This window comes from Sceloporus occidentalis, unplaced genomic scaffold, assembly GCF_023333645.1.
Source record: "Sceloporus occidentalis isolate IW3139 unplaced genomic scaffold, rSceOcc1.0.p SCAF_4, whole genome shotgun sequence".
NCBI classification, from domain to species: Eukaryota; Metazoa; Chordata; class Lepidosauria; order Squamata; family Phrynosomatidae; genus Sceloporus; species Sceloporus occidentalis.
In genome coordinates, this window is record NW_028316984.1 from 178,041 (window position 1) to 205,253 (window position 27,213).

Sequence of the window (27,213 nt, forward strand, 5' to 3'; positions counted from 1 at the left end):
GAAGGTGAAGAATTCAGGGGAAACACCGAGCAAGAGCTTCGATACAAAAGGGTGTTTTTACAGCATAGAAAAATATAAGGAGGATTTCATCTGGGACCCCATCGGCAAAGCCTCCGTCAGTTCTACAAGACAAGCTGATTCTTGTGAAGGTGAAGAATTCAGGGGAAACACCGAGCAAGAGCTTCGATACAAAAGGGTGTTTTTACAGCATAGAAAAATATAAGGAGGATTTCATCTGGGACCCCATCGGCAAAGCCTCCGTCAGTTCTACAAGACAAGCTGATTCTTGTGAAGGTGAAGAATTCAGGGGAAACACCGAGCAAGAGCTTCGATACAAAAGGGTGTTTTTACAGCATAGAAAAATATAAGGAGGATTTCATCTAGGGACCCCATCGGCAAAGCCTCCGTCTGTTCTACAAGACAAGCTGATTCTTGTGAAGGTGAAGAATTCAGGGGAAACACCGAGCAAGAGCTTCGATACAAAAGGGTGTTTTTACAGCATAGAAAAATATAAGGAGGATTTCATCTGGGACCCCATCGGCAAAGCCTCCGTCAGTTCTACAAGACAAGCTGATTCTTGTGAAGGTGAAGAATTCAGGGGAAACACCGAGCAAGAGCTTCGATACAAAAGGGTGTTTTTACAGCATAGAAAAATATAAGCAGGATTTCATCTGGGACCCCATCGGCAAAGCCTCCGTCAGTTCTACAAGACAAGCTGATTCTTGTGAAGGTGAAGAATTCAGGGGAAACACCGAGCAAGAGCTTCGATACAAAAGGGTGTTTTTACAGCATAGAAAAATATAAGGAGGATTTCATCTGGGACCCCATCGGCAAAGCCTCCGTCAGTTCTACAAGACAAGCTGATTCTTGTGAAGGTGAAGAATTCAGGGGAAACACCGAGCAAGAGCTTCGATACAAAAGGGTGTTTTTACAGCATAGAAAAATATAAGGAGGATTTCATCTGGGACCCCATCGGCAAAGCCTCCGTCAGTTCTACAAGACAAGCTGATTCTTGTGAAGGTGAAGAATTCAGGGGAAACACCGAGCAAGAGCTTCGATACAAAAGGGTGTTTTTACAGCATAGAAAAATATAAGGAGGATTTCATCTGGGACCCCATCGGCAAAGCCTCCGTCAGTTCTACAAGACAAGCTGATTCTTGTGAAGGTGAAGAATTCAGGGGAAACACCGAGCAAGAGCTTCGATACAAAAGGGTGTTTTTACAGCATAGAAAAATATAAGGAGGATTTCATCTGGGACCCCATCGGCAAAGCCTCCGTCAGTTCTACAAGACAAGCTGATTCTTGTGAAGGTGAAGAATTCAGGGGAAACACCGAGCAAGAGCTTCGATACAAAAGGGTGTTTTTACAGCATAGAAAAATATAAGGAGGATTTCATCTGGGACCCCATCGGCAAAGCCTCCGTCAGTTCTACAAGACAAGCTGATTCTTGTGAAGGTGAAGAATTCAGGGGAAACACCGAGCAAGAGCTTCGATACAAAAGGGTGTTTTTACAGCATAGAAAAATATAAGGAGGATTTCATCTGGGACCCCATCGGCAAAGCCTCTGTCAGTTCTACAAGACAAGCTGATTCTTGTGAAGGTGAAGAATTCAGGGGAAACACCGAGCAAGAGCTTCGATACAAAAGGGTGTTTTTACAGCATAGAAAAATATAAGGAGGATTTCATCTGGGACCCCATCGGCAAAGCCTCCGTCAGTTCCACAAGACAAGCTGATTCTTGTGAAGGTGGAGAATTCAGGGGAAACACCGAGCAAGAGCTTCGATACAAAAGGGTGTTTTTACAGCATAGAAAAATATAAGGAGGATTTCATCTGGGACCCCATCGGCAAAGCCTCCGTCAGTTCTACAAGACAAGCTGATTCTTGTGAAGGTGAAGAATTCAGGGGAAACACCGAGCAAGAGCTTCGATACAAAAGGGTGTTTTTACAGCATAGAAAAATATAAGGAGGATTTCATCTGGGACCCCATCGGCAAAGCCTCCGTCAGTTCTACAAGACAAGCTGATTCTTGTGAAGGTGAAGAATTCAGGGGAAACACCGAGCAAGAGCTTCGATACAAAAGGGTGTTTTTACAGCATAGAAAAATATAAGGAGGATTTCATCTGGGACCCCATCGGCAAAGCCTCCGTCAGTTCTACAAGACAAGCTGATTCTCGTGAAGGTGAAGAATTCAGGGGAAACACCGAGCAAGCGCTTCAATACAAAAGGGTGTTTTTACAGCATAGAAAAATATAAGGAGGATTTCATCTGGGACCCCATCGGCAAAGCCTCCGTCAGTTCTACAAGACAAGCTGATTCTTGTGAAGGTGAAGAATTCAGGGGAAACACCGAGCAAGAGCTTCGATACAAAAGGGTGTTTTTACAGCATAGAAAAATATAAGGAGGATTTCATCTGGGACCCCATCGGCAAAGCCTCCGTCAGTTCCACAAGACAAGCTGATTCTTGTGAAGGTGAAGAATTCAGGGGAAACACCGAGCAAGCGCTTCGATACAAAAGGGTGTTTTTACAGCATAGAAAAATATAAGGAGGATTTCATCTGGGACCCCATCGGCAAAGCCTCCGTCAGTTCTACAAGACAAGCTGATTCTCGTGAAGGTGAAGAATTCAGGGGAAACACCGAGCAAGAGCTTCGATACAAAAGGGTGTTTTTACAGCATAGAAAAATATAAGGAGGATTTCATCTAGGACCCCATCGGCAAAGCCTCCGTCAGTTCTACAAGACAAGCTGATTCTTGTGAAGGTGAAGAATTCAGGGGAAACACCGAGCAAGAGCTTCGATACAAAAGGGTGTTTTTTCAGCATAGAAAAATATAAGGAGGATTTCATCTGGGACCCCATCGGCAAAGCCTCCGTCAGTTCTACAAGACAAGCTGATTCTTGTGAAGGTGAAGAATTCAGGGGAAACACCGAGCAAGCGCTTCGATACAAAAGGGTGTTTTTACAGCATAGAAAAATATAAGGAGGATTTCATCTAGGACCCCATCGGCAAAGCCTCCGTCAGTTCTACAAGACAAGCTGATTCTTGTGAAGGTGAAGAATTCAGGGGAAACACCGAGCAAGAGCTTCGATACAAAAGGGTGTTTTTTCAGCATAGAAAAATATAAGGAGGATTTCATCTGGGACCCCATCGGCAAAGCCTCCGTCAGTTCTACAAGACAAGCTGATTCTTGTGAAGGTGAAGAATTCAGGGGAAACACCGAGCAAGAGCTTCGATACAAAAGGGTGTTTTTACAGCATAGAAAAATATAAGGAGGATTTCATCTGGGACCCCATCGGCAAAGCCTCCGTCAGTTCTACAAGACAAGCTGATTCTTGTGAAGGTGAAGAATTCAGGGGAAACACCGAGCAAGAGCTTCGATACAAAAGGGTGTTTTTACAGCATAGAAAAATATAAGGAGGATTTCATCTGGGACCCCATCGGCAAAGCCTCCGTCAGTTCTACAAGACAAGCCGATTCTTGTGAAGGTGAAGAATTCAGGGGAAACACCGAGCAAGAGCTTCGATACAAAAGGGTGTTTTTACAGCATAGAAAAATATAAGGAGGATTTCATCTGGGACCCCATCGGCAAAGCCTCCGTCAGTTCTACAAGACAAGCTGATTCTTGTGAAGGTGAAGAATTCAGGGGAAACACCGAGCAAGAGCTTCGATACAAAAGGGTGTTTTTACAGCATAGAAAAATATAAGGAGGATTTCATCTGGGACCCCATCGGCAAAGCCTCCGTCAGTTCTACAAGACAAGCTGATTCTTGTGAAGGTGAAGAATTCAGGGGAAACACCGAGCAAGAGCTTCGATACAAAAGGGTGTTTTTACAGCATAGAAAAATATAAGGAGGATTTCATCTGGGACCCCATCGGCAAAGCCTCCGTCAGTTCTACAAGACAAGCTGATTCTTGTGAAGGTGAAGAATTCAGGGGAAACACCGAGCAAGAGCTTCGATACAAAAGGGTGTTTTTACAGCATAGAAAAATATAAGGAGGATTTCATCTAGGACTCCTCAGGTATGGTGGCTTCATACATAGATAGAACTGTGGAGGCTGCGGCCGTCTGAGGGGCTCTCTTCGCCCGCCGCGGCCTACCCCCGAGGCCTGAAGCACATGGCCAGCAAAAGCAGCTTGGCCCCCGTCAGTCACCCCCGCCCAGAAGCTCAAGGGCGAGAAGGCCCGCTCCCTCCTCAGGGTAGGCCTCCAGCTCTGCCTGCCTGGAAGAAGGCAGGATTGGCTCCTTCCCCCCATGTGACCCCCTTGGTCACGCCTCCTTCTTCTCCTCAGCCAAGATGGATGCCTCTAGGGAGAAGGAGAAGGAGCATGGCAGGGGCTTCCTGGTCTGGCAGCCTCCCTCCTCCGTCACCAAGGGCTGCTCAGCACAAAGGCAGGCACTAGAGACTCCCTTTAAGGTTCCTTGCTTTGCCTTTCCTTTGGGGCTCCTCTCTGCTTTGTGGGTGGCTATGGCTTCTGGGGAGAGGAGGGAGAAAAAGCCCCAGGCCTCTGTCTCCTCCATCTAAGGCAGCCTCCTCTTATTCCTCCTTTTCTTCCCCCTTCTTCTTTCCTTTCCTCCTCTTTTCCCTGGAGGACCCAGGGCTTGTTGTGTCTTTGCCTGATCCTGCAGCCCTATCCTTGCTTTTGATAGACTGTCATTTGTTTATACTCTCCAATCTGCCTCTACATGAACCTATCATGTGTTTTAAATTGGGATTGTGTCATTGTGCTGGCCAAAGGGCCCTAATAAAGTTATTCTTCTTATTATTATTATTTCCTCCTCTTCTTCCTCCTCCTCTTCTGTTGTAACTGTGTAGAGTTCCCTTGGCACAGTTTCTTCAAAGGAGGAGAGGATTACATTTACTTTCTCCTAAGAAGAGGCTGAGAGAGTGTGACTTGCCCAAGGTCTCCCACTGGGTTTGCAGGGCCATTCTGGCTCCTCCAATTCTCTAGCCACCAAGCCAGCCCCCTCTTCTTCCCTCCTTCTTCTTTTCTTTCCTCTTCCTCCTCTTCTGTTGTTATTGTTATTGCTATTGTGTGCCTTCAACTCCTTTCTGACTTATGGCAGCCCTGCCAGGATGTGGAAATTGTAGTTTGCAGAATGGCTGTGGCACCAGAGACTTAGAACTGAAAAGCACTTTGAGACCATAATAAGGCAAAGCTATCCTGGGGTTTCTTGGCAAGATTGTATTCTGAAGAGGTTTGCTGCCAGACCTCTCATCTCTCCTTGAGGCTGAGAGAGTGGAGAGTAGGACTTGCCCATACTCTCTTTGTTAACTCCAACCTTTTGGACCTTCTAGTATTGTCATTATGATTCTTCACATGGTCTACCTTTCAGGATTACGCTTATCAAGAATGTTCACACACATTAAAATATTCTATGCTAACAGATTGGACACACAAGTACAGTAACAGCCCAAACCTACTATGCAGTGATACCTGTATAGTACCAACCAAAATGCACAAAATATATCATGCAAGCTTTCAAAGCTCCACTGACATCTTCATCAGGCAAAAGTATTAAAAATCCAACACAAGCAAGCAAGAAAGAAAAAATGATAGTGTAAATGTGCTATGTGTGTGTGTGTTTTAGAATTGGGTGTGTATGTGGCCAGAAAGGGAATTACATTCCTGACATCTGTCCAGGAATAATGTCAAAATGTCCTCCATTTTGATCATGCCTAAGAAACATGCATTTAGATTAAGATTAAAAAAAAAAATGACCCAATTTTTTGCGTGTCCTCCATTTTAGAAATGTTGTCCTACATTTGAAAATCTTGTCCTACTCTTGTCCTAGATTTGTCCCGGTTTGGAGGTCCTGACTTATGGCAACCCTACATCACTAGAACGTAGCAGTTCAAAGGCATGGGAATGCAAATAGGTAGGTACCACTTTGGTGGGAAGATAACAGCATTTGGTGCAGTCATGTTGGCCACGTGACCACCAGGGCAGTCCTCAGACAACGCTGGCTCTTTGACTTAGTAAAGAAGATGAGCACTGCTCCCTACAGTCGGTTACGACTAGACATTCATGTCAAAGGACTACCTTTACCTTTAGATAAAATAAAGAGAGCCAGCATGGTGTAGTGGTTTGATCATCAGACTATGACTCTGGAGATCAGGGTTTGACCTCGGGCAAATCACACTCTCTCAGCCTCAGAGGAAGGAGAATGCAATGACAAACCTCATCTGAACGAATTTTGCCAAGAAAACCCCATGATCAGTTTGCCATAGAGTCATCATAAGTTGGAAATGACTTGAAGGCACACAACAACAACAACAACAACAACAAAGAGAAAATAAAGCACCAAATACTGTCTTTTATCTTTCTATGCCTTGCAAAAGTAGTTTTCAAAGGGGAAAAAAATCAAAGAATCAAATTATGGGTAGGAACTCTTGTTGTAACTAACTGCCAGTTCAAGTGAATAGTGGGTTTCAGTTCAAGAACCATCTTTGTTGTCCCTAGATAATGGTAATCCACACGAGCACACCAAAAAAGTGCTCCAGTGCATGTGAATGTTTATGTACCAGAACTGTTAGACTGTTTTATCTTAAGAAAAGTGTGTGTGCAGGGGCAGGGGTATAAAGGGTGATGGAGGAGGTGCTGAATACCCTCCAACTGTCCCAGTTTGGAAAGAACAGTCCCAATTAATCCTTAATGGTTCCACTTTTTAAATGTCCCACTTTCTCTCTCATCCTCCCACTTTCCCCCATTTGGCCTCAGCTTATTTCAGCTGCAGCATACTTATTTCAAAGCACAAAAGTAATTTACATTCAATTAACTCAGCAGAGGGAGAGAGCAAAACAGAATCTTGCCCTTTCTAGTAGAGTCAGGTGAAAGCAAACTGCTGCAGCCTCTCCTGGTTTGTGTATTCTTCCTCATTAGGAACATTTGTCATCTTGACCACATTCTGATATACACTTGGCCACATGTGCCTTGGTTTTCATCTGTGAAATGTTGGAGGGTATGACCTACTACCACTGCTCTGCTTCAGATTCCTTTTCTCCAACCTCTGCCATGTGATTACAAACCTACTGCAGCAGCGCTGCTGGTTATGTACACAGTCCTTTCTGACTTCTACCCCTTTTGTGTTTCAAATTGTTTCCCCATCCCCTGCAGCTGCTATGCACAGGCTAGGATGATTCTGTGACACATTTATACAATCTCAAAGCCTGAGTACAACTTATGCCAAGAGACAGATAGATTCACTCCACTCTGAGCAAACCATGGGGTTCCTTCCTTCCTCTATTTGAGTCCCCATAGTTAAGAGGGACAAGCTCATGTATCTCTTTACTATTTTTACTCCAGAGTGAAGAGTAAAATAAAAGTGCCTAGCCTAGCTGAATCACTGGATATGAACATGGCAAATATTGCGTAAGTTTCTTTATATAGCTGTTTTTGTGAGGCTTGCCACTGATGCTCTATGTGCTAAAATTCAGTGGAGGTAGAAAAGGGCAGAGCTTAGAAAAACTACTTTTTGGACTACAACAGCTAGAATTGTTCACACTAGGTTGTGGTCCCTAAACTTTTTTTTTCAACCTCTGGGAAAGACTGATCAACTCACAATTTAGCTGTTAAATTGGCAAGTCAATTAGGATTTTTCAGAAGACAAGAAAATGATATTATCAGTATAGTCTTATACTAGATACATGCCGACACAAAAAGAAGTCCCACTGAGTTCTGTCATGCTGACTTCTAAGTGCAGTATGTTGTTGGCATATTGCTTGAATCCTTGTTCTGAACCTTGATCTGAATCCTTGGTGTTAACATTATGTGAATCCTTCTAATGAAGCTTGATCTGAATCCGTCTAATGAACCTTGATCTGAATCCTATGTATGAACATTTTCATGAATCCTTTGTTTGGAACTTGATCTGAATCCTTCCTCTGAACCTTGATCTGAATCCTTGGTGTTAACATTATCTGAATCCTTTCATTATCTGAATGAAGCTTGATCTGAAGGCATGAAGCTTGATCTGATTCCTTGGTCTCTACCTTGATCTGAATCCTAAGACTGAACCTTTATATGAATCCTTTTTATGAAACTTGATTTGAATCCTTGTTCTGAAACGTGATCTGAATCCTAGGTCTGCACAATATGAATCCTAGGTTTAAACCTTTATATGAATCCTTTGTATGAAACTTGATCTGAATCCTTGTTCTGAAACGTGATCTAAATCCTTGGAATGAACCTTGATCTGAATCCTATGTATGAACATTTTCATGAATCCTTTGTATGGAACTTGATCTGAATCCTTGCTCTGAACCTTGATCTGAATCCTTGGTGTTCAATTATCTGAATCCTTTCATTATCTGAATGAAGCTTGATCTGAAGGCATGAAGCTTGATCTGATTCCTTGGTCTCTACCTTGATCTGAATCCTAAGACTGAACCTTTATATGAATCCTTTGAATGAAACTTGATCTGAATCCTTGGTGTTAACATTATCTGAATCTTTTAATGAAGCTTGATCTGAATCCGTCTAATGAACATGGATCTGAATCCTATGTATGAACATTTTCATGAATCCTTTTTATGGAACTTGATCTGAATCCTTGCTCTGAACCTTGATCTGAATCCTTGGTGTTAACATTATCTGAATTCTTCTAATGAAGCTTGATCTGAAGACATGAAGCTTGATCTGAATCCTTGGTCTCTACGTTGATCTCAATCCTAAGACTGAACCTTTATATGAATCCTTTGTATGAAACTTGATCGTTGCTGGTCTGCCTGCTGGCTCCCTCTGAGGCCGAGATGACAGTTGAGGAGGGAGGGGCCTCTTCCTTCAGGCAGTCCAAGATGTTGCTGGTCTGCGTGATGGCTCCCTCTGAGGCCGAGATGACAGTTGAGGAGGGAGGGGCCTCTTCCTTCAGGCAGTCCAAGATGTTGCTGGGTCTGCCTGATGGCTCCCTCTGAGGCCGAGATGACAGTTGAGGAGGGAGGGGCCTCTTCCTTCAGGCAGTCCAAGATGTTGCTGGGTCTGCCTGATGGCTCCCTCTGAGGCCGAGATGACAGTTGAGGAGGGAGGGGCCTCTTCCTTCAGGCAGTCCAAGATGTTGCTGGGTCTGCCTGATGGCTCCCTCTGAGGCCGAGATGACAGTTGAGGAGGGAGGGGCCTCTTCCTTCAGGCAGTCCAAGATGTTGCTGGTCTGCGTGATGGCTCCCTCTGAGGCCGAGATGACAGTTGAGGAGGGAGGGGCCTCTTCCTTCAGGCAGTCGCCGATGTTGCTGGTCTGCCTGATGGCTCATATATTATTATTATCTAGCATAGCAATGTCTGTCTTTCAGTGAATCTGCCTACTGTATCCTTCAATACAATAAATGCACAGCTGTTCTTGGTCAAGCAAATGATGGTAGGAAGCTTTCTCTCCATCTGGCAAAGAGGCTGGAATCAGTTGGCAGGCCCTACAGTCATCTCTTCCCCATCCTGCCTCTCCGGCTTCTTTACTCTGGTGTCATCTTGTTAACATTCTGTTCTTCTGATCTTTCTGGTTTTTCCTGAGTGTTCCTGAGAGATCATCCTAGGCCAAAATTAGCTCAAAGGCAGCAATATCCAATCTAGTATCATGCCATCTTCATGCAAAAGACAGGTTTTGAAGCCATGTTTAGACTGCCTTGCCTTATCTGAATAGGCAACCCTATAGCAAAGTGTTTTTGGACAGCTACATCCTTTTGTATGACACTGTTTCAGATGGGGAAGAACTGCATAAAAAATGCTGAACTGGTCTCATTCTGCAATGTAAGGCCTAGATTGAATTTATGTAGATCTTCTTTGGTCATTATTTTTGTTTTCTTTATGTTCAGCATTAAGCCTGCCTTTACACTTTTCCCCCTTGATCTTCCTTAGGAGTTGCTCTAGGTCTGCAATGTTTTCTGCTAGTTAGTAGTGTGGTGTTGTCCAAATATCTTAGGGTTTTTATATTCCTTCTTTCTATCTTTACTTCTCCTTCTTCTGTGTCCAAGCCTCTTCAGATGATGTTTTCTTCATACAGGTTGAACAGACAGGGTGACAGAATGCAGCCTTGCACCCTTGCCAAATGGGCATCATTCTGTTTCTCCATATTTCAACCTGACAGTGGCCTCTTGTCCTACGTGTAGATTTCTCATCAGGAACATTTATTTTGGCCCTAGATCCATAATGCAGCTTTCCAACTTGATTTTCCCCCCCCCTCCCTTTTAACTGGATTTGGCAAGCAATAAAATGTCAACCCAGAGCTTCTAAACCTGCTATGAACCTCAGGATCAAAGCAGCTATCCATTTGATATTACTGCATATTTTCAACCTTAATTTTGAAAGCACAGAAGCAGCTAGCATCAACCGCAGTCCTACACAGCCATTATGCACACACAGGAGAAGTGTAGTCTACCTATATTGGGCCCTCAGCATCCATGGGGGATCCATTCCACCTCCGCTCCCCATGGATACCAAAATCCACAGATTGTCAAGTTCTGTTCTCCCCAATGGCAGTGCGTGCGTGTGACCGCACTGCCATTAGGGACAATGGGACTTCCAATATTGCCTAATGGCAGCACAGCCACATACATGCACCGCCACTGGGGACAATGGGGCTGTCCCTAATGGCAGCACCACAATGTGCATGTGCCTAAATCTGTAGATGGCAAGTCTGCGAATACTGAGGTCCCACTGTACAACCAAACAGGCTTGGGTCTAGGCTATTTGAAGGATTGTATCTCCCTTCTCAGTGGCTGCTCCCAAGCTTTGGAACTCCCTCCCTAGGGAGGCGAGTATGGCTCCATCCCTGGTGTCCTTTCGGCGGCAGGTAAAGACGTTCTTGTGTTGGCAGGCCTTGACAAATTGATAAGGTCTGGGAATGTTGTGCTCTTTAAATTTTATGTTGTATTATAACATTCAATTTTAATGCATATCTGTTTTAACTTTTAAAATGGTTTAATTGTTTTTAAAATTTTATATTTATACATTTTAATGTTGTACAGTTTTTAAATTGTATTGTTTTAAATCTTCACTGGCTTGAGTCCCTATATTGGAAGAAAGACGGGATATAAAATAATAATAATAATAATAATAATAATAATGTTGGTGCTGAATCTGTTCACCCAACAAAACCAACATCCTATAGTTTCAAATGAAAATTAATTTGCTTCTTCAATCAAAACTTCAAAACACTTCTCTAACAATACATACATGCACTGTGCGACTCTCATTAGTACCAGCAAGCATAGCCACTGGTTAGGAGTGCTGGGATTTGTAATCCAAAACACCTGGAAAGCACCATTCTGGGAAGGTCAGACTAAAGTTATGTATAATCAATTTTAATATTTTTTTTATTAATTCCAGAAACTGGTTGGGACTTGGACAGGCTGGACATTTTAATTTCACTGAAGTGTTTTAATTATTTTTTTAAGGTTTACATTGTATTCTGCTATTGGAATAATTTGTTGGCAGAAGGTCAAGGTAGAAGGTTAAAAATCAGTAAATAAATACATCAGAGTGGATGGCTGGGCATGGTGTGCCCTTTAGTGTCTTGCATCTGGAAGGCACTAGATTGTCCACTTTTTCCTATACCAGATATACTTTTTTTGCACTTAAGTAGTGTCTCCTCTTACTTGCAATTTAAAAAAACAAACTAGCCCCAGATATAATTTTACTCATAAAGGAGTTGGCCCAGCCCTCTCAGCACAAAGTGCAACATCACACTTGTCCTTCCATGCTGAAGCAGGATTCTGGACTTGGGGCCAATCCCGTGAAACAGTTACTATGTTTATTTTTTTGATTTTTTGGCTCCATTACCGTATTTTTTTTCTTCAGAGGTTAGGTTATTTCAGGTTGCAATATTTATTATTTGTAATCAGTTGCAAAACCTGTTCCCCCCCCCCACACTTTTTATAGATGTTGTTGAGAAGTCAGAAGACCTCTGAAGATTCTTTTGCGTCCAGTGACATCCATAATTTAATTCCTTGCGGTGATGTGGTATGTAGACTAAGTATGTTCTTAATGCTATTTTTCAATGCCAGGCATTTTACTTGTTGTTAAACAGGTACTATGGGACAACAAATAAAATGCTGAAGGATGGGGATGTGATTAACTTTGAGACACTTTATCTTGGTCTTTATTAATCTTTATGTTCTTGATTTTCTGAAGTCACTTGGGTTACAAGGCCTTTGTATGCAATGAAGGGGACAGTTATCTCCTGCCAGGCTAGGCAAAGGTCACATGATAGGAAATAAGAGAGAGAATACCATGATCCATTCTCTGCCCCCAGGTCCTTCCCTTCCTTTGCCAAAGTTAGGTCTCTTTCACTCTCTTCCCATCCCCAGCATTTTTCGTTTGAGTATATGCTGCCCCCCAAAGGGGCTCCTTCTTTGTGCAGACACCCCAGTCTTAATTTATTTCTGCAAAGGCTTAGCATGTCCAGCTACCTCATGTTCCACTGACAATTTCAAGAAGCCTTCTGCTAGTACTGGCTAGTCTTATGGGAAAGCCATTTCAGCATATGGCAGTATGTGAACTTGGGCTTTGCCCTTTAAGACTACATTTCTAGTTACAATACTAATACAATATCACCAAGGATAGCAGGTGTACTATATGCCGTTTGCTATCCAATTTACCTTCAGTTCCATTGGAACAAAGTATTATTGAGGTCAGCCTTCCAGGCTCTATTCAGTAGGTCATAGAAACCACCTAATCGGCATTGGAAGTGGATTGTAAGCTATTACCCGTTGAGCTTTTTGCTCCTTCCAGTCAAGCAATGGTGGCATCAACTACGGTACATTTTTAAGTGGATGCTCACTGCAGGATGCAGGGCAGCACATAGGCCCAATCTTCCATTTATAATGATAGTTAAATAACTAGATGTCCAGGCTTGACAAGATACTGTCTTGGGTTTGTTGTCCTTTCTTCTGGGACACATTGACCCTGCTTACCTCCTCCTGGTAAAATTAGCTTCCTTATCACCCATATGTATGAGAGATCACAAAGAGGAGGACAGGCTACCTAACTGTAGTTATGGTTAGTTTTCTGTGGGTTTTTCAGGCTATGCAATTGTTATTCCTGATGTTTTGTCAGCATCTGTGGTTGGCATCTTCAGAGAATGCTGGCATGGAAGTGAGTGGGGTATATATACTGTGTGACCCTTGGTTGAGAGGAAGTGATTTATATGTTAATCTCTGTGTTGGTCTGTTGGTGAATGGCAACGTATCAGTATTGGTATACTGATATAGGTATTGGCTAAGAGCTTGGAGGGACTATTTAGCAGAGAGATGTAGTTATGGTTCTTTTAATATTTATTTGAGGACTTAGAAAATCCACCCGCCTTCTTTCTCATGGGGTCATGGGTGGTTGTTTTTTCCTTTTGGTAATGGGGTACGTTGATGGAACTGGAAGAAAAGACAGGAGCCCTGCTTCAGCACAAACATTTGACAGGGGCAGAGCTCTTGAAAACAGACATTATTCTGCAGTACCTAATACTGAACCTGTTCAGCACAGGCACAAAATGATTCATGTGTGTGTGTTCTTGAATAACCACACTCAGAAGACTGCAATTCTGAAAGAAAACCTCATTGGACACAGGTGCTTATTTCTAAGAAAACCTGCAGTAGTGCAAACCTGATTTGATAGGCTTAGTAAACGGATAACCTTTATACATTAAGCTTTGCCTTATTTAAATTTGCAGCAGAATTGAGTATAGAATTCCAGGACTTTGCCCAATAACTGCAAAACTTGTACATGGCTACTAAATGTTTTTAGTAAATCTTGTCCTTGACTGTAATGCGACTTTATAATGGTTCTAATTTGACATTTCATATTCTTATAGGTTGGCTTGATGGCAGTTATTGTGAAGCAGTGCAAAGATTTCACCCCCAAGTGTATCCTTTTCTCTTAGTTATTGAAGTATACCGACAACTGTACTTTCTCAGAGTACAGCTATGTAGCGAGAGAGCTGTGACTATGATTTCTATGTGCTTGTGTTTAAAAAAAAATACTAATTTCAAAGTCACTATCACACATGTGCCTGTCAATTTCCTCCAGTGGGCAAAAGGCAGGGTTTGAAGGAGAGAACCCAGTTCAGGGATCTGATACAATGGGAATTAAATCTCTCTTCCTTTGTTGTCATTGCTCTCTGATCCCCCTTATTGCAGCTGCTCTTAATATTTTTCAAAAACAAATGAGACACTAAACATAGAATTTCTTCTGTGTGCCTCTAAATTTGTTTTGCATGTTGCTTTACATCTGGGTTGGGCAAGTTGTGAACCTCCAGAGTTTCTTGGACTGGGGTTTCTGCCAGCCAGCATGGCCAGTGGTAAGTCAAGCAACATCTGGAAAGCCATAAATCACCCAGCCTTAATTTAGATGTAACAAATGTGCAACTTTTGCTTACTTATTACTCTGACTGCTATTTTGCTTTTCTTTCTATTTCAGTGTATTTACTGATCCTTTTTCAAACCTTTACCCAAAGTAAATAAATACCCAGAGAATAATAGTAGTAAAACCAATTTCTGCTGCCTATAAAATTGAGTGTGACAGTTAACCAGTCTGGAAACTTTTAGTAAATTACGCAGTCAATATGGCAGAACATGTTTCAATTGCAGTGCAGTCCTGTGCAAATTTAGTCAGAATCAGATTCCAATGGATACAGCAGAACTAATTTGCAGGAATATATAAAACTGCAGATTTAGCATTTAGTGAATTTAGTATGCAATGTAGCATCTTTGAGACTAACTGAAAGACGTTTGTAGTATGAGCTTTCATAGGCTTGAGCTCCCTCAGAACCATGCATACATCTGAATACAGAGAATTTTAAATCTAGAGATGATTCAGAGATTACATAACTCAACTGGGGCTTGCCATGGAAGGACATAAGTATAACTGCATACTTACAACCTATTTACCCCCACATCTGATGGTGTCTCTTGGTATCAGTATTGGTATATACTGATATAGGTATTGGGTTAAGAGACTGGAGGGACTATTTAGCAGAGAGAAATCATACAGGCAAAAGGATTAATCCTTCCCCCATCATTACTACTTTAATCACATAAGGACACATACCCCCCACAGACATACATGAATTTTACACACACAAAAATGTGAAAATATTGGGAAATATGATGACAGACGTTTTTGTGTTGTCAGTTTTAGCCCTTGTTACAAGTGCTGTGAATGGGTTTTATACATACAGGATGCTAAACAGAATTGATCATTTTTCAGTTTTTGTGGTATTTTACTCCATGATCATCTTCTTTTCTCTTACCAGAAAGATTTATGCTTCCTTAACAGAAGACCCTGTTAAAAAGTCACTGTTAACCGTGACACTTATTTACTGGTCCGTATTAGTATTGATAAAATCATGAAATGCACAAATCCTCAAGTTTTCAAAGCAAATAAGAATAGCAGAAAGCCCATAACAATCAACTTTGGAGATGTGAGATATTTTTCAGTAAAGGTACATTTTTTCTGTTCATATATAGTCTTCATAAATTAGGCTAAAGACTCCTTATTAGCTATTATATTTCTGAGAGTGGTCAGTGTCCTTGTTCACATTTGTAAAAAGATGTATGCACAGCCATATACCAGAGAATCAAGAAGTGTTTTATTCTTCTGTAGAGGGGAAATGTTCCCATGAAAGACAACATGGGGTGCTCAGATAAGGTCAAGGATATTAGTTCATTTACAGAGATTAAGAATAAATATAAACTTCTGATTTATCACTAACTTTATATAAGGAGAAGAATTTTTCTCTAGCTTTGGACCAGCAAACGCTTTCTGGTGACTACCAGAAGCCCATATCTGTGGATCTGTTTGGATTTGAGCTACCCTTGACAAATATCATAATGGAGTAAGCAAAGACAGAGGTGGTGAATTATACAGTGATGGTGAACCTATGGCACGCGTGCCAGGGGTGGCACTCAGAGCCCTCTCTGTGGGCACATGTGCCGTTGCCCTAGCACAGAATTTGCCAGAGTTTGTTACTAGAAAGCCAGAGGGACACGGCACTTTGCAACAAATAAGTGGGTTTTGGGTTGCATTTTGGGCACTTGGCCTCTAAAAGGTTCACCATCACTGAATTATGGTGTCCAAATAAGTTCAAAATTTGAATCCATTACACCTATTTTAAAATCCCTATGCTGGCTCCCCATTTGCTTCCGGGCACAATATAAGGTATTGGTTATTACAGTACCTATAAAGCCCTAAATGGCTTGGGTCCAACATACCTGAGGGAACGCCTCCTCCCATATAATCCTTCCCACACTCTCAGGTCCTCTGGGATGAATGTATTGCAGTCAGGGAGAACTGAGGACATTTTCTGTTGCCACTCCAAAAATCTGGAACGATTTACCGGATGAGATCCGCCAAATAACATCTTTAGGTGCCTTCAAGAAGGCAATAAAAGCAGATCTTTTCCGACGAGCCTTCCCGAACTGACTTCCAATTTTTCCACTTACCTAATTATTCCCATTGGATTGAATGATCTTGATTGATTTTATTGGCCATCGGTTGGGAATTGTTTTATTGTTTTGTAGGGTGGGAGGGAGTTTGGGAACTTGAAATGTAATATGTCTTTTAACTATTGTTTCCGTGTTTGTTTGTTTATTTGTTTTACTTGATTTTATTGTCTTTGATATCTTGTTACCCACCTCGATCCAATACAGGGAGAGGCGGGATATAAATAAATATTATTATTATTATTATTATTATTATTATGTGGGTTTTAAGAGACCTATGAGCAAGCAGCTAATTTGATAATTAAATTGATAATTTAGTGACTGTGCAAAGGGCAGAATGGATAGATGTGTAGCTTTATGATGAGAAAGGGGAGTAAATGGAGTCACAACAGGTATATTTGTCTTTATCGGTGTAAGAACACAAAGGATTGAGGCAAGATTTTCCTATGAAGTCTGTTGCAAGTAAGGAACATTTCCTGAATTTCTTCCTTCAGTAAATGTATTTGCTCCATATTTTGATTTTCAGGTTCCAAAGCAGAAAAGTGATCCTAGGAATAGGATTACATTAGAACTGGTGGGCTTTGAAGGACCAAAGGACTTTCCAAGGCTGTTTGGGAATGTGACTATGCACCTCTATGATGTTATTCAAGTAAGTATAATGAAAAGAGATGTCATTATTTATAATTATTGTAATTATTATTTGTTCTTCAAATGTGTAGATATATGTTACTCAGTTTTGTAGAAAGTATGTAGTAGGTATTTATAATGATAGCTAAATAACATTTTACTATTTTACCCTCAGTATTTTGTTGGACCAGCTCCCATCAGCCCTAGCCAATAGTGAAGTATTATGGTCCTTGCACAGGTCTACCACCCTGATTCCAATAGTCTTTATTTTCCTAGTCAATGGATGCAGTGGCTCAGGTGGTTAAGATGCTGACTTTGTTGATTGCAAGATCGTCAGGTTGGCAGTTTGAGGCTCAGGTGCTGCATGATGGGGTGAGCTCCCATCACAAGTCCCAGCTTCTGCCAATCTAGCAATTAGAAAGCATGCAAATGCAAGTAAATAAATAGGTACCATTCCGGTGGGAAGCTAAACAGCATTCTGTGCAATCATGCTGGCCACATGATCACAGAGTAGTCTCTGACAATGTTGGCTCTTTGGCTTCGTAATGGAGATTAGCACCGCATGCTATGGATGGACATGACCATAGAGTTGTATTGGAGGACTCCAGATGCCTAGAGAGACCATTTTTCCGGATGCAGGTGAGTGAAACCATGGATACCAATCCCATGGATATTCTGACACACACATCCCCCCGCTTCATTTGGTACAAAGATTTAACTCAGTTAAATTTTAGCCAAGATATCAAAATGTACCGTATTTGTGAGTTTTATCTTCAGGAGTATTATACCTCTGAATATAAGATGCTGGGGACAAATAATAGATGAAGCCCACTTGTGGGCTTCCCAGACAACATTTGGTTGGCCTCTCTTGGGAACAAAATGCTAGACTGTGACCTTTGATCAGTCAAGGCTATGATTGTATTTTTAACAAACTCTTGGGTTTTTCATAATTGGGCATATGTACCACATTTGGGGAAGCCAGTCATATAATTGGATTTTATATTTTCATATATGAAGGACCCAAACTTTTCTGTCTTTCCTTTTCCAAATATTCTTAGAGGTTCCTTGAGCTAAAACCTAAAGCCTGCTAGGGCCTCATTTGAAAGTCTTCAGATCCCCTCCTCCATCTCAAGACATTGTGGAGACTTCATAATCACAACCTCATCAGTCCTCTCTCTCAACATATTTTCAGTAACATCTTGCCTGAGGAAGAGCCCTAGAGATTTTGAAAACTGATAGACTTTTTATGCCCTTCTGGTTGTCCTAGTAGTTATTACGTACTTCACAATGAACTTCACGATTGTTGTAATGGACACCACAGCTATCTTTCCTGTATAACCATTTGTTATGAGTATGGATTTATAATCAGCTAAGAGCTATCGATTAAAGAGGGATGGAATTAGACCTGGTGATTGATTACAGTGTTATGAATGGTCTGAAATAGCTTGGCCTTTTTCAAACCTCTAGGCTTTAGTTTGGAATTTAATGAAATGACTGAAGTGAGCAAATCTGTGGGCAGTGAAGGAGCTCTCTAAATGTTGCTATTTCTCCCCATTCAGAAGCAGTCCTTCACTGAAATATGTGCTATGAGAATTCGAAATATGGTAAGGTATCTTTTTAAAAAATGAAAAATGCATATTGCAGAACTACTGTAAACAATCTGTCTAAATTACTGTAATAGATATTTAATCTGAATTTAAGCATTGCAGCACAGGGACATTTTTAAATGTTTTGAGTTATGGATGAGGGAAAAGTTAACATAATATATAAACTTGTTTATAGAGTCATGTTATAGAACAACATAGGTATACTGAAATTAGAAATTAGAAAATATCTTTCAGCCCATCCTGCTTTAATCCTGAAACAGTAACCTCTAAGCCCTTTTTCTGTTGTATAGCAATGAAATTTATTAGATTAGAGGCTTCTAAATGGGCCTAGAGTGGTAGATTCAGAAGGTCACTGTTAATTAATCCCCGTGTTTATCCCTATGTATGATCTGCAGATACAAGCAACAGCAACAGAAGCTACTATGTCAGGGGAAGTTTTTTTTTAAAAGAACAATCTTACGGCCACAGCCTATTTGTTTTTAAAACAAGTCTTTCACCATACATTTTTAGCCAAATTATTGAACATTTTCCCATTCTGGATGTATTTGTTTGTCATTTGTAAACTGGGACAAGTGCTTCTTCTAAAGCTTTGAATTAGCACGGTTCTAATGGAATAATTGAAAGCTGAAAGTGTTTGTTTTAATGAATTCATTTTTCCTAAAAAAATGTTACTCTAATTTTCTACACTGTATCTTACACAGGTGGTTTACCAAAAATAAAAATAAAAAAATCTGTATTGAGATACCGTGAAAGAAGATTAAAATGTCTGCCCTTTCTCAAAGATTAAGATTCTTATTCATGGATTGTCAGGTTTAATTTAATTCATTATGACTATAGTAAAGATGACCAACATCTAAATTCTTGGAGAATGTTTTATCCTCTAAATGGTGGTGGTGGTGGGGAACTAAAGTTAATAATGGGCCTTATAATAAATTTCTTTTCATAGTGAAGGTTCTATAGGTATAAATTGTCTTAGTCATTCCATATAGACATTTATATTTACTTATATTGCACTAAATTCAACTGCTGATCTCATAATTTTGATTCAGTGGGTCTCCTCTCTTTGAGACTAGAGATGTGAAGTTGGGGCCCGGGGGGGGGGGGGCAGAAAAAAGAATTGTGTTGCGATAACCGCACCATTATCCCACAAATAGGAACTCTAGTGCCGCTTTTCACTCATTTATTTGCAGGATAATGGTGCAATTATCGCAGTGCCACGTGGCATCGTTTGATTGTCTTTGTACAATTGCACAATAGTGACAGGAGCATCCTGCTATGGCTGTATGAAAATATCCTGAAACCAACCTATCGTGGGTTTTCCAAGCAAGATTTGTTCAGAGGAGATTTGCTGTTGCCATCTCCCAAGGCTGAGAGCATGTGACTTGCCCAGCATCTGGATTATTTATGTGTATCCTTGACACAATACTGAATTCTCATTGTAGGCTATCTCAAAGTGCTCTTCTGAAAATGGAAAGCATTTTCTGCTCATAGAAGGAATAAAAAGAAAGGAGGGGGGGGGGAGGAAAAGAATGTAGCAGCACCTTTAAGACCAACTGGTTTTTATTTTAGATGAGCTTTTGTGGATATAAATCCACTTCTTCAGATGCAGCACAGATTGGTACCCAGACCTCTGAAAAGCATTAATGACAAACAGAAGCTCTATTGCATAGACAATGCACAGCAATTTTCAAAACCCATTTGCAACCCTCTAGAGTCAATGCAGTCTGAAATGGTTGCATGTTCTTTAGCGAACAGATTTCTCATACTGTACTGTACAAACACTGATATATTGTAACATTGCTGTTGAAAAGATTTTCTGTTGGTGCTTGCGAAATGGTTTAAAATTGACTTGGTAAATTTTCTTCTATTGCTCAAAGTTCTGCTGTGGATCAAGCCATAGGGTGCAGGAATCAATTAGTATTAGTATTTCTAGGCAGTTTTCCTGGGTTTTATTTTCCTGTCTTTATGGGCAAGAGTATGACATTTCAAAGTTTAGTATTTATTATACATATGAACTCAGAAAAAGAGTAGGAAAAGTGTATAGCTGGAGTTACTTGCCTTTACAACAGCTTTTAAATTTTAATTTGCAGTGTAAAATGATTAACTAAAATTGAATTTTTATTTTTTTTAGGTTTTCTGCACAGTTGAGGTGGAATTCATGTTCTGCTATGGATGTCTTGGATATGGGTATTCACATCAGGTTACTATTTTTTCCTTGTTGCACTAGATATTTTTAATTTGAAGCATGAGGCTGAAAGAGACTTCAAGGTCCATCCCATGAACTGCAAATCACTCCCCAGTCTACAAGCCAACTCAGAAAATAGTATTCTATAAGCAAAGAGAATGAGCAAACTGTGCAGATTGTAATGAAGAGTACTGCATATGAACTAGCTCCAGATGACTCTATAGGGGGGCATTCAGACTACCTTTTGTACCAAATTGTAACCCAGATTAAAAGTCGGAAGTTCCCATTGGCACCAGTTTAAACACATCAGAATTAGGGTTTTGCACACCCGATCCAGGGAAAATCCCCTTTAGAGTGTTTTTTCCTGAAAGTGGATTATTTCCCATGTCCTTTAGGAAAAACCGTTTCTTCCCTGCTGCTGGTAAATGTGAACTTGGCCGTGGTCATGATTGGGTCAAGTTCAGGGGAGGGATTTAGGTCAGAGGGAGGGCAGAGGGCAGAATATGCCTCCCCTCTCAAAGCCAGATTTCTCTCTCTCTCTTTTTTTTTTTGTAATTTTATTTTTGACAGATTATGCAAATGCTTGTTCTACAGGTTGATACATATTGATAGAATGTGTTAGCTTGTGCTACATTTCCCTTTCGTCTGCTTGCTGCCGGCACGGCACTTCACGCTGCAAGTGGCATTTTTTTAAAAAAATTTTGTGTGTGTGACAGAATATGTGAATGCTTGTGTTTCCTTTTAAATTTGGCAAATTGATACAATGTGTGAATGCTTTTGCTACATACGTATATGTGTATGCAAGGCATTCTGGGGTGGCAATAGGAGGGAAAGCAAAGAAAGAAGATGCAGAGATGGCATTCTGAGGTGAGGTATTATTATTATTATTATTGTGACAGATTATGCACATGCTTTGGGATGGAAGGGAAGGGAAGAGGATGGCATGGGGAGGGAGGTAAGGGCTTCAGAGGTGGCATTGGGCTTGAAGGGAAGGGAAGGGAAGAGGTTCCAAAGAGGAGGAAATGCTGGGCTGGAAGCAAAGAGGAAGCTAGAGGCTGGCATTCAGAGGCAAGGCTTTGGAATCCCATGACTTTAGGAGAGTCACACTCTCTCAGCCTCAGGGGAAAGGCACTGGCAAATCTCCTCGTAACCAATCTTGCCAGGATGGGGTCGTTTTAGGGTTGCCATAATGTGTAATGACCCAAATACACACAACACACACTCACACACCTAGAGGTTTTTAAATATGACAAGTTGACAGAATATGCGCACACTGCCACCAGTTTTTTTTAAAAAAGGAGGGGGGAAAGAACCAATTCCGTTGGCCAATGATTGTAGGATATGCCACCTTTAACGAAAGCAGAAGTGAATTTGATTGACAACAAAGGAGGGTGCATTTTAAAGTGGTACTGCAAATGTGAACTTCAGAGGGCAAATTGCATCAATCAAGGTAAAGGGTAGTATGAACTTCTTTCCGGGCAGATTCGGTATGGAGGCAAATATCCAGAGCAAATGGGCTAGTGAGAATGGGGCCTTGGCTTTCTAAACTTGGGGAAGATTGATTTTCATTGACATATCAGTCAATGAAGTCGCTGAGAGATTTTGTTTAAGAAAATTGTTTTCAGGAGCCAGCACACAGCATATCTTGGTGACTAAGGAACAGAAACAGTCTTTTCTCAGCTGCTCAGAACTCTTTGCCTACCCTAGAAGGATTAGTTAGGGGAAGGGGAGAAAAGGATATGTGTGTGTGCCTGTGCATCAGAGACAATAAGTAGTGTGTATATGTGTGGGAACAAGCATATCAGGGCCACATGTTAACTTTGGATATGGGCTCACCCACTTTGGGCTGTAGCCACCCACAGCTGCTGTATGACTCCTGACACATTTGCCTAGAGCTGATTCCACCCTTCAGACAACGAGTCTCTTCCCCTGATATACATTTTAGTATGCAAAGGAATCTTGTAGCACTTTTGAGACTAACTAATGAAATTAATTAATTAATTAAACTATGTGAAAATGTTGTAGCATAAGCTTTCATATACTTGGTTTGCTTCCTCAGATGCATGGAGGCACCAGTCCACTCCAAGTACCTGAGAAACTAAACCAAGTTTACAAAAGCTTATACTACAACTTCTTTCACATAGTTAGTTTCAAAAGTGTTACAAGATCCCTTTGCATACTGATAGTCCAGACTAACACAGCTATGTCTCTGAATGCATTTTAGTGACATTCTGTAATTATATTAATTATAGCTAAAATAGAATGGTGGAAATGACACCCAAGATCATTGGGTTTGGTAACTTCACTGAGCTACAATCAAAACTCTTCAATGCAAATTCGTGAAGTCAAAAAGAGGGTTTGCTCCTGCTGTCATTCTGTGTGTGAACAGTGGACTACGCCACATTTTTCCACTTCTAGTAGAAATAATATTTTCAGCTGTAATTTATCTGACTGGTTTATATCTATTACATCTTGTATACATTGTTGTTGTTGCTGTGTGCCTTCAAGTTGTTTCTGACTAATGGCGATCCTAAGGAGAACCTATCATGGGGTTTTCTTGGTAAGATTTGTTCAGATTAAGTTTTTCATTGCTTTCCCCTGAAGCTGAGAGCATGTGACTTGCCCAAGGTCAGCCAGTGGGTTTCACATCTGAGCAGGTAATCAAACCCTGGTTTCCAGAGTCCTAGTTCCACACTCAAACCACTGCACCACACTGACTCTCCTTGCATACTTCTCAGTTTTTACACCTAAATGTAATTCAACCTCCTTCTTGTGTGTCGTATTCTTTAATGTATTTAAATAGCCAGATATTTTAAAAATCTGTAATGACCCACTCCCAACTGGTTATAAACTGGCAAAAGCAAGATGAATTGGCTGTATGAGTGATGGATTAAGCTTTGAGAGAGGGTCTTTACTTTATGCTGAATCTATGTTAAAGTATAATTCTGCTCTTCCCGATTTGTCATTCATTCTGTCAGTCCAGTGAGAATTGTCTACAATTCCAGAACAGCTCCCATACAGTGAGCTGAAGCAGCATTTCAAGAAGTCTTTGAAGAGAAGCTGTGGAAACATTGTCTTCTCAGCTCTTATTTCCCCTCTCATGTGTACTCTAGGAAAGTGAATCCAAAGGGAGGCATGGTTTTGTACATTATAAACAATCCAAAATTACATTGTTATTTATCCCTGCACCTGAAGACCAGGGATAGTATAGGGATTTTGTTGGTATACCGTCCACCCCGTTGCTTAACAGACTCCCTATCCGAGCTGACATAGCTGGTCTCGGAGTTGTTGTTGGAGTCGCCTAGGCTTTTAGTTCTGGGCGACTTCAACATCCCACTCGAGACCAGTTTAACAGGTGCGGCTCGGGAGTTCATGGAAGCCATGACAGCCATGGGCCTCTCCCAATTGGTTACCGGGCCAACACATTCTGCGTATCATACTCTCAATGCGGTCTTCAGTACGGAACAGGAATATCCGTGGGCAGAGGTAGTCAGTATCTCTGCACTGTCATGGATGGATCATTTCCTGGTCAAGGCTGAACTAAGAGCCATTGTCTGTCTCCCTGGGGGTGGAGGACCTACTAGAATGGTTCGCCCTCGAAGGCTAATGGAACCAATTGGATTCCAGAAAGCCCTAGAGGGTTTGTTCGTTGATAATGCCGGTGATTCTGTTGAAGCTCTGGTGAACACATGGAACACTGATCTTGCCGGGGCTATTGACACAATCACTTCCAAGTGTCCTTTCCCACCCGCTTTGAATCGAAAGCCCTGGTATACCAGAGAGCTGAAGAATGTGAAGTGGGTGGAACAACGACTAGAGCGTAAATGGCACTCAACTGGACTCTTAGCTAACAGAACTCGTCATAAGAAATTTCTTTATTCTTATAGAGAGGCAATAAAAGCAATGAGGAGATCATTCTCGCCTGTTCGCATTGCATCTGCAAAGTCTTGTCCGGCAGAACTGTTTAGGGTGGTGAGGGAACTGATGGTGATGCCATCTACCCAGAACCCTCTACTTAACCCGACAAGAGTCTGCTGTGATGCATTTGACAACTACTTTGCAGGTAAAATCTCTCAGATAAGAGCCCACCTGGATGCCAGTGTTGGGGCAAAATCAATTGATGAGGTGTCCAGTCAGTCCGTTTATGAGACTAGACTGGATCAATTTGAGCTTGTGAGTACTGATGATGTGGACAAGATCCTTGGAAAGGTGAGGAAGATGACATGCCCTCTTGACCCCTGCCCATCATGGCTGGCCATCCGGGGGGGTGATGCCTTGATGGCATTTCTTAGACATGTCATCAATGCATCCCTTAGGGTAGGCTGTGTACCACCTGCCTTAAAGGAAGCGGTTGTTAGACCACTTCTGAAAAAACCTTCCCTGGACCCCTGGACATGAAAAATTATAGGCCTGTTTCCTATCTGCCATTCTTGAGTAAGATGATCAAGAGGGCTGTCGCTCTTCAGCTCCAAGTGGTCTTGGATGAAGCCGATTTTCTAGATCCATTTCAAACTGGCTTCAGGACAGGATATGGGGTGGAGACTGCCATGGTCGCCTTAACTGATGACCTTCGTCTAAGCATCGACAGAGGAAGCATGACCCTGTTGGTGCTATTAGACCTCTCAGCGGCATTTGACACAATAGACCACAGCATCCTCTTGGAATGCCTGAGAGAGCTAGGAATTGGAGGCACTGCTTTGCAGTGGTTCCGTTCCTTCCTCTCAGGTAGATTCCAGAGGGTGATGCTCAGGGACAGTTGCTTTTCAAAAACAGAGCTTAATTGTGGCGTCCCTCAGGGCGCCATCCTGTCCCCGATGTTGTTCAACATCTATATGAAGCCGCTGGGAGAAATCATCTGGAGACATGGAGCGGGGTGTTATCAGTATGCTGATGACACCCAAACATACTTCTCCATGTCTCGGTCATCAGCAGTGACGACAGATGGCATTTCTCCTCTCAATCAATGTCTTGCAGCAGTAATGAACTGGATGAGGGAAAACAAGCTCAAGCTGAATCCAGACAAAACGGAAGTACTTATGGTAGAAGCCCCCAAACCAGGTATCGGGCAGCAACCTCCAGTCTTAGAGGGGTTCACGCTCCCCTCAAAGGACTGTGTTTGCAGTTTAGGGGTGCTTCTTGACTTGTCGCTTCAGATGAGGAATCAGGTGAATGCGACGGTCAAAAGTGCCTGTTATCAGTTCTGGCTGATACGTCAGCTGCGCCCTTTCCTGGAACGGGGTGACCTCGAAACTGTAGTACATGCGCTGGTAACCTCAAGACTTGATTTTTGCAATGTGCTCTACATGGGGCTACCCTTGTGCCTAGTCCGGAAACTTCAACTGGTGCAGAATATGGCAGCCAGATTGATTACAGGAACAACTAAGAGTGACCATATCACACCTATATTAAAATCACTCCACTGGCTGCCTATTCATTTCCGGGCACAGTACAAGGTGCTGGTCATTACCTTTAAAGCCCTCCATGGCTTGGGCCCAACCTACTTAAGGGATTGCCTCCTTCCGTACAATTTGCCCCGTACCCTCAGATCCTTTGGGAGGAATTTGTTGCAGTCCACAAAGACCAGATTGATGGCAACCTCTCAGAGGACTTTTTCTGCGATCGCTCCCACTTTATGGAATGGCCTGCCAGACGAGATCCGTCAAATTGCCAACCTTGAGAGCTTCAAGAAAGCTGTCAAGACTTACCTCTTCCGGCAGGCCTTCCCGGAATAGATCCCGGCCATGTAACGCTCCCCCCACAGTCATATACAAGCGAAGACTCTGCCCACCATTATTTTATTGTAGTATTGTTTTTAGATTTTTATTGTCTGTAATTTTAATAGATGGAATTGTTTAATCTTTTTTTAAGGGGGGGGAATTGTATATATTGCATTTTTTAAAGGTTGTACGCCGCTTTGATTGTGGAAACAAAAAGCGGGATATAAATTAAAGTTTTATTTTTATTATTATTATTTATTATATTTTAATGTATGGTTTTCTTCTGCAGCTGAAGCTGCCAGGTACAGATCCTGCCCAGGCCGTGGCATATTCCATGTTTCTGCGGGTTCCACCACCAGAAGAAAGAAAAGATCATTCCAGGTAACTACTCTTGACATGAAATATTAGATTAAATTTAAATTGATTAAATGGAATCCTGGCTTATAATACCATATGTATATATCAGGCATGATGTTCAAGATCCTGCCTTGTCAGATACAACTACAGTAACAGGAAGGAAGGGGGACAAAAGAAGAAAAATGGTGTGGCAGCACCTGGTTTTTAGTTTTGCATGGGCTCTTGTGGATATAAATCCACTTCTTCAAATGCAGTACCAAACCCATTTCTCTGGATTAGTATTTTAGAAGTATTTGAAAATA

The 27,213-nt window shown here is 41.6% G+C and overlaps 1 protein-coding gene across 1 annotated transcript in view; it reads left to right on the forward strand.

Annotated features, from left to right (window-relative positions):
- The first annotated feature begins 4,397 nt into the window (after positions 1-4,397).
- The window catches only part of LOC149313376 (uncharacterized), a 50,773-nt gene continuing 27,957 nt past the window's right edge, over positions 4,398-27,213 (forward strand). Inside the window, exons 1-9 of the mRNA XM_089519009.1 lie at positions 4,398-4,415; positions 5,795-5,878; positions 11,866-11,946; positions 13,790-13,841; positions 15,270-15,418; positions 16,945-17,067; positions 18,605-18,649; positions 20,784-20,852; positions 26,844-26,935. Of these exons, the coding sequence (XP_089375135.1) occupies positions 11,866-11,946; positions 13,790-13,841; positions 15,270-15,418; positions 16,945-17,067; positions 18,605-18,649; positions 20,784-20,852; positions 26,844-26,935 (611 nt within the window). The 5' untranslated portion in view covers positions 4,398-4,415; positions 5,795-5,878. The remainder of the gene's footprint in view (positions 4,416-5,794; positions 5,879-11,865; positions 11,947-13,789; positions 13,842-15,269; positions 15,419-16,944; positions 17,068-18,604; positions 18,650-20,783; positions 20,853-26,843; positions 26,936-27,213) is intronic.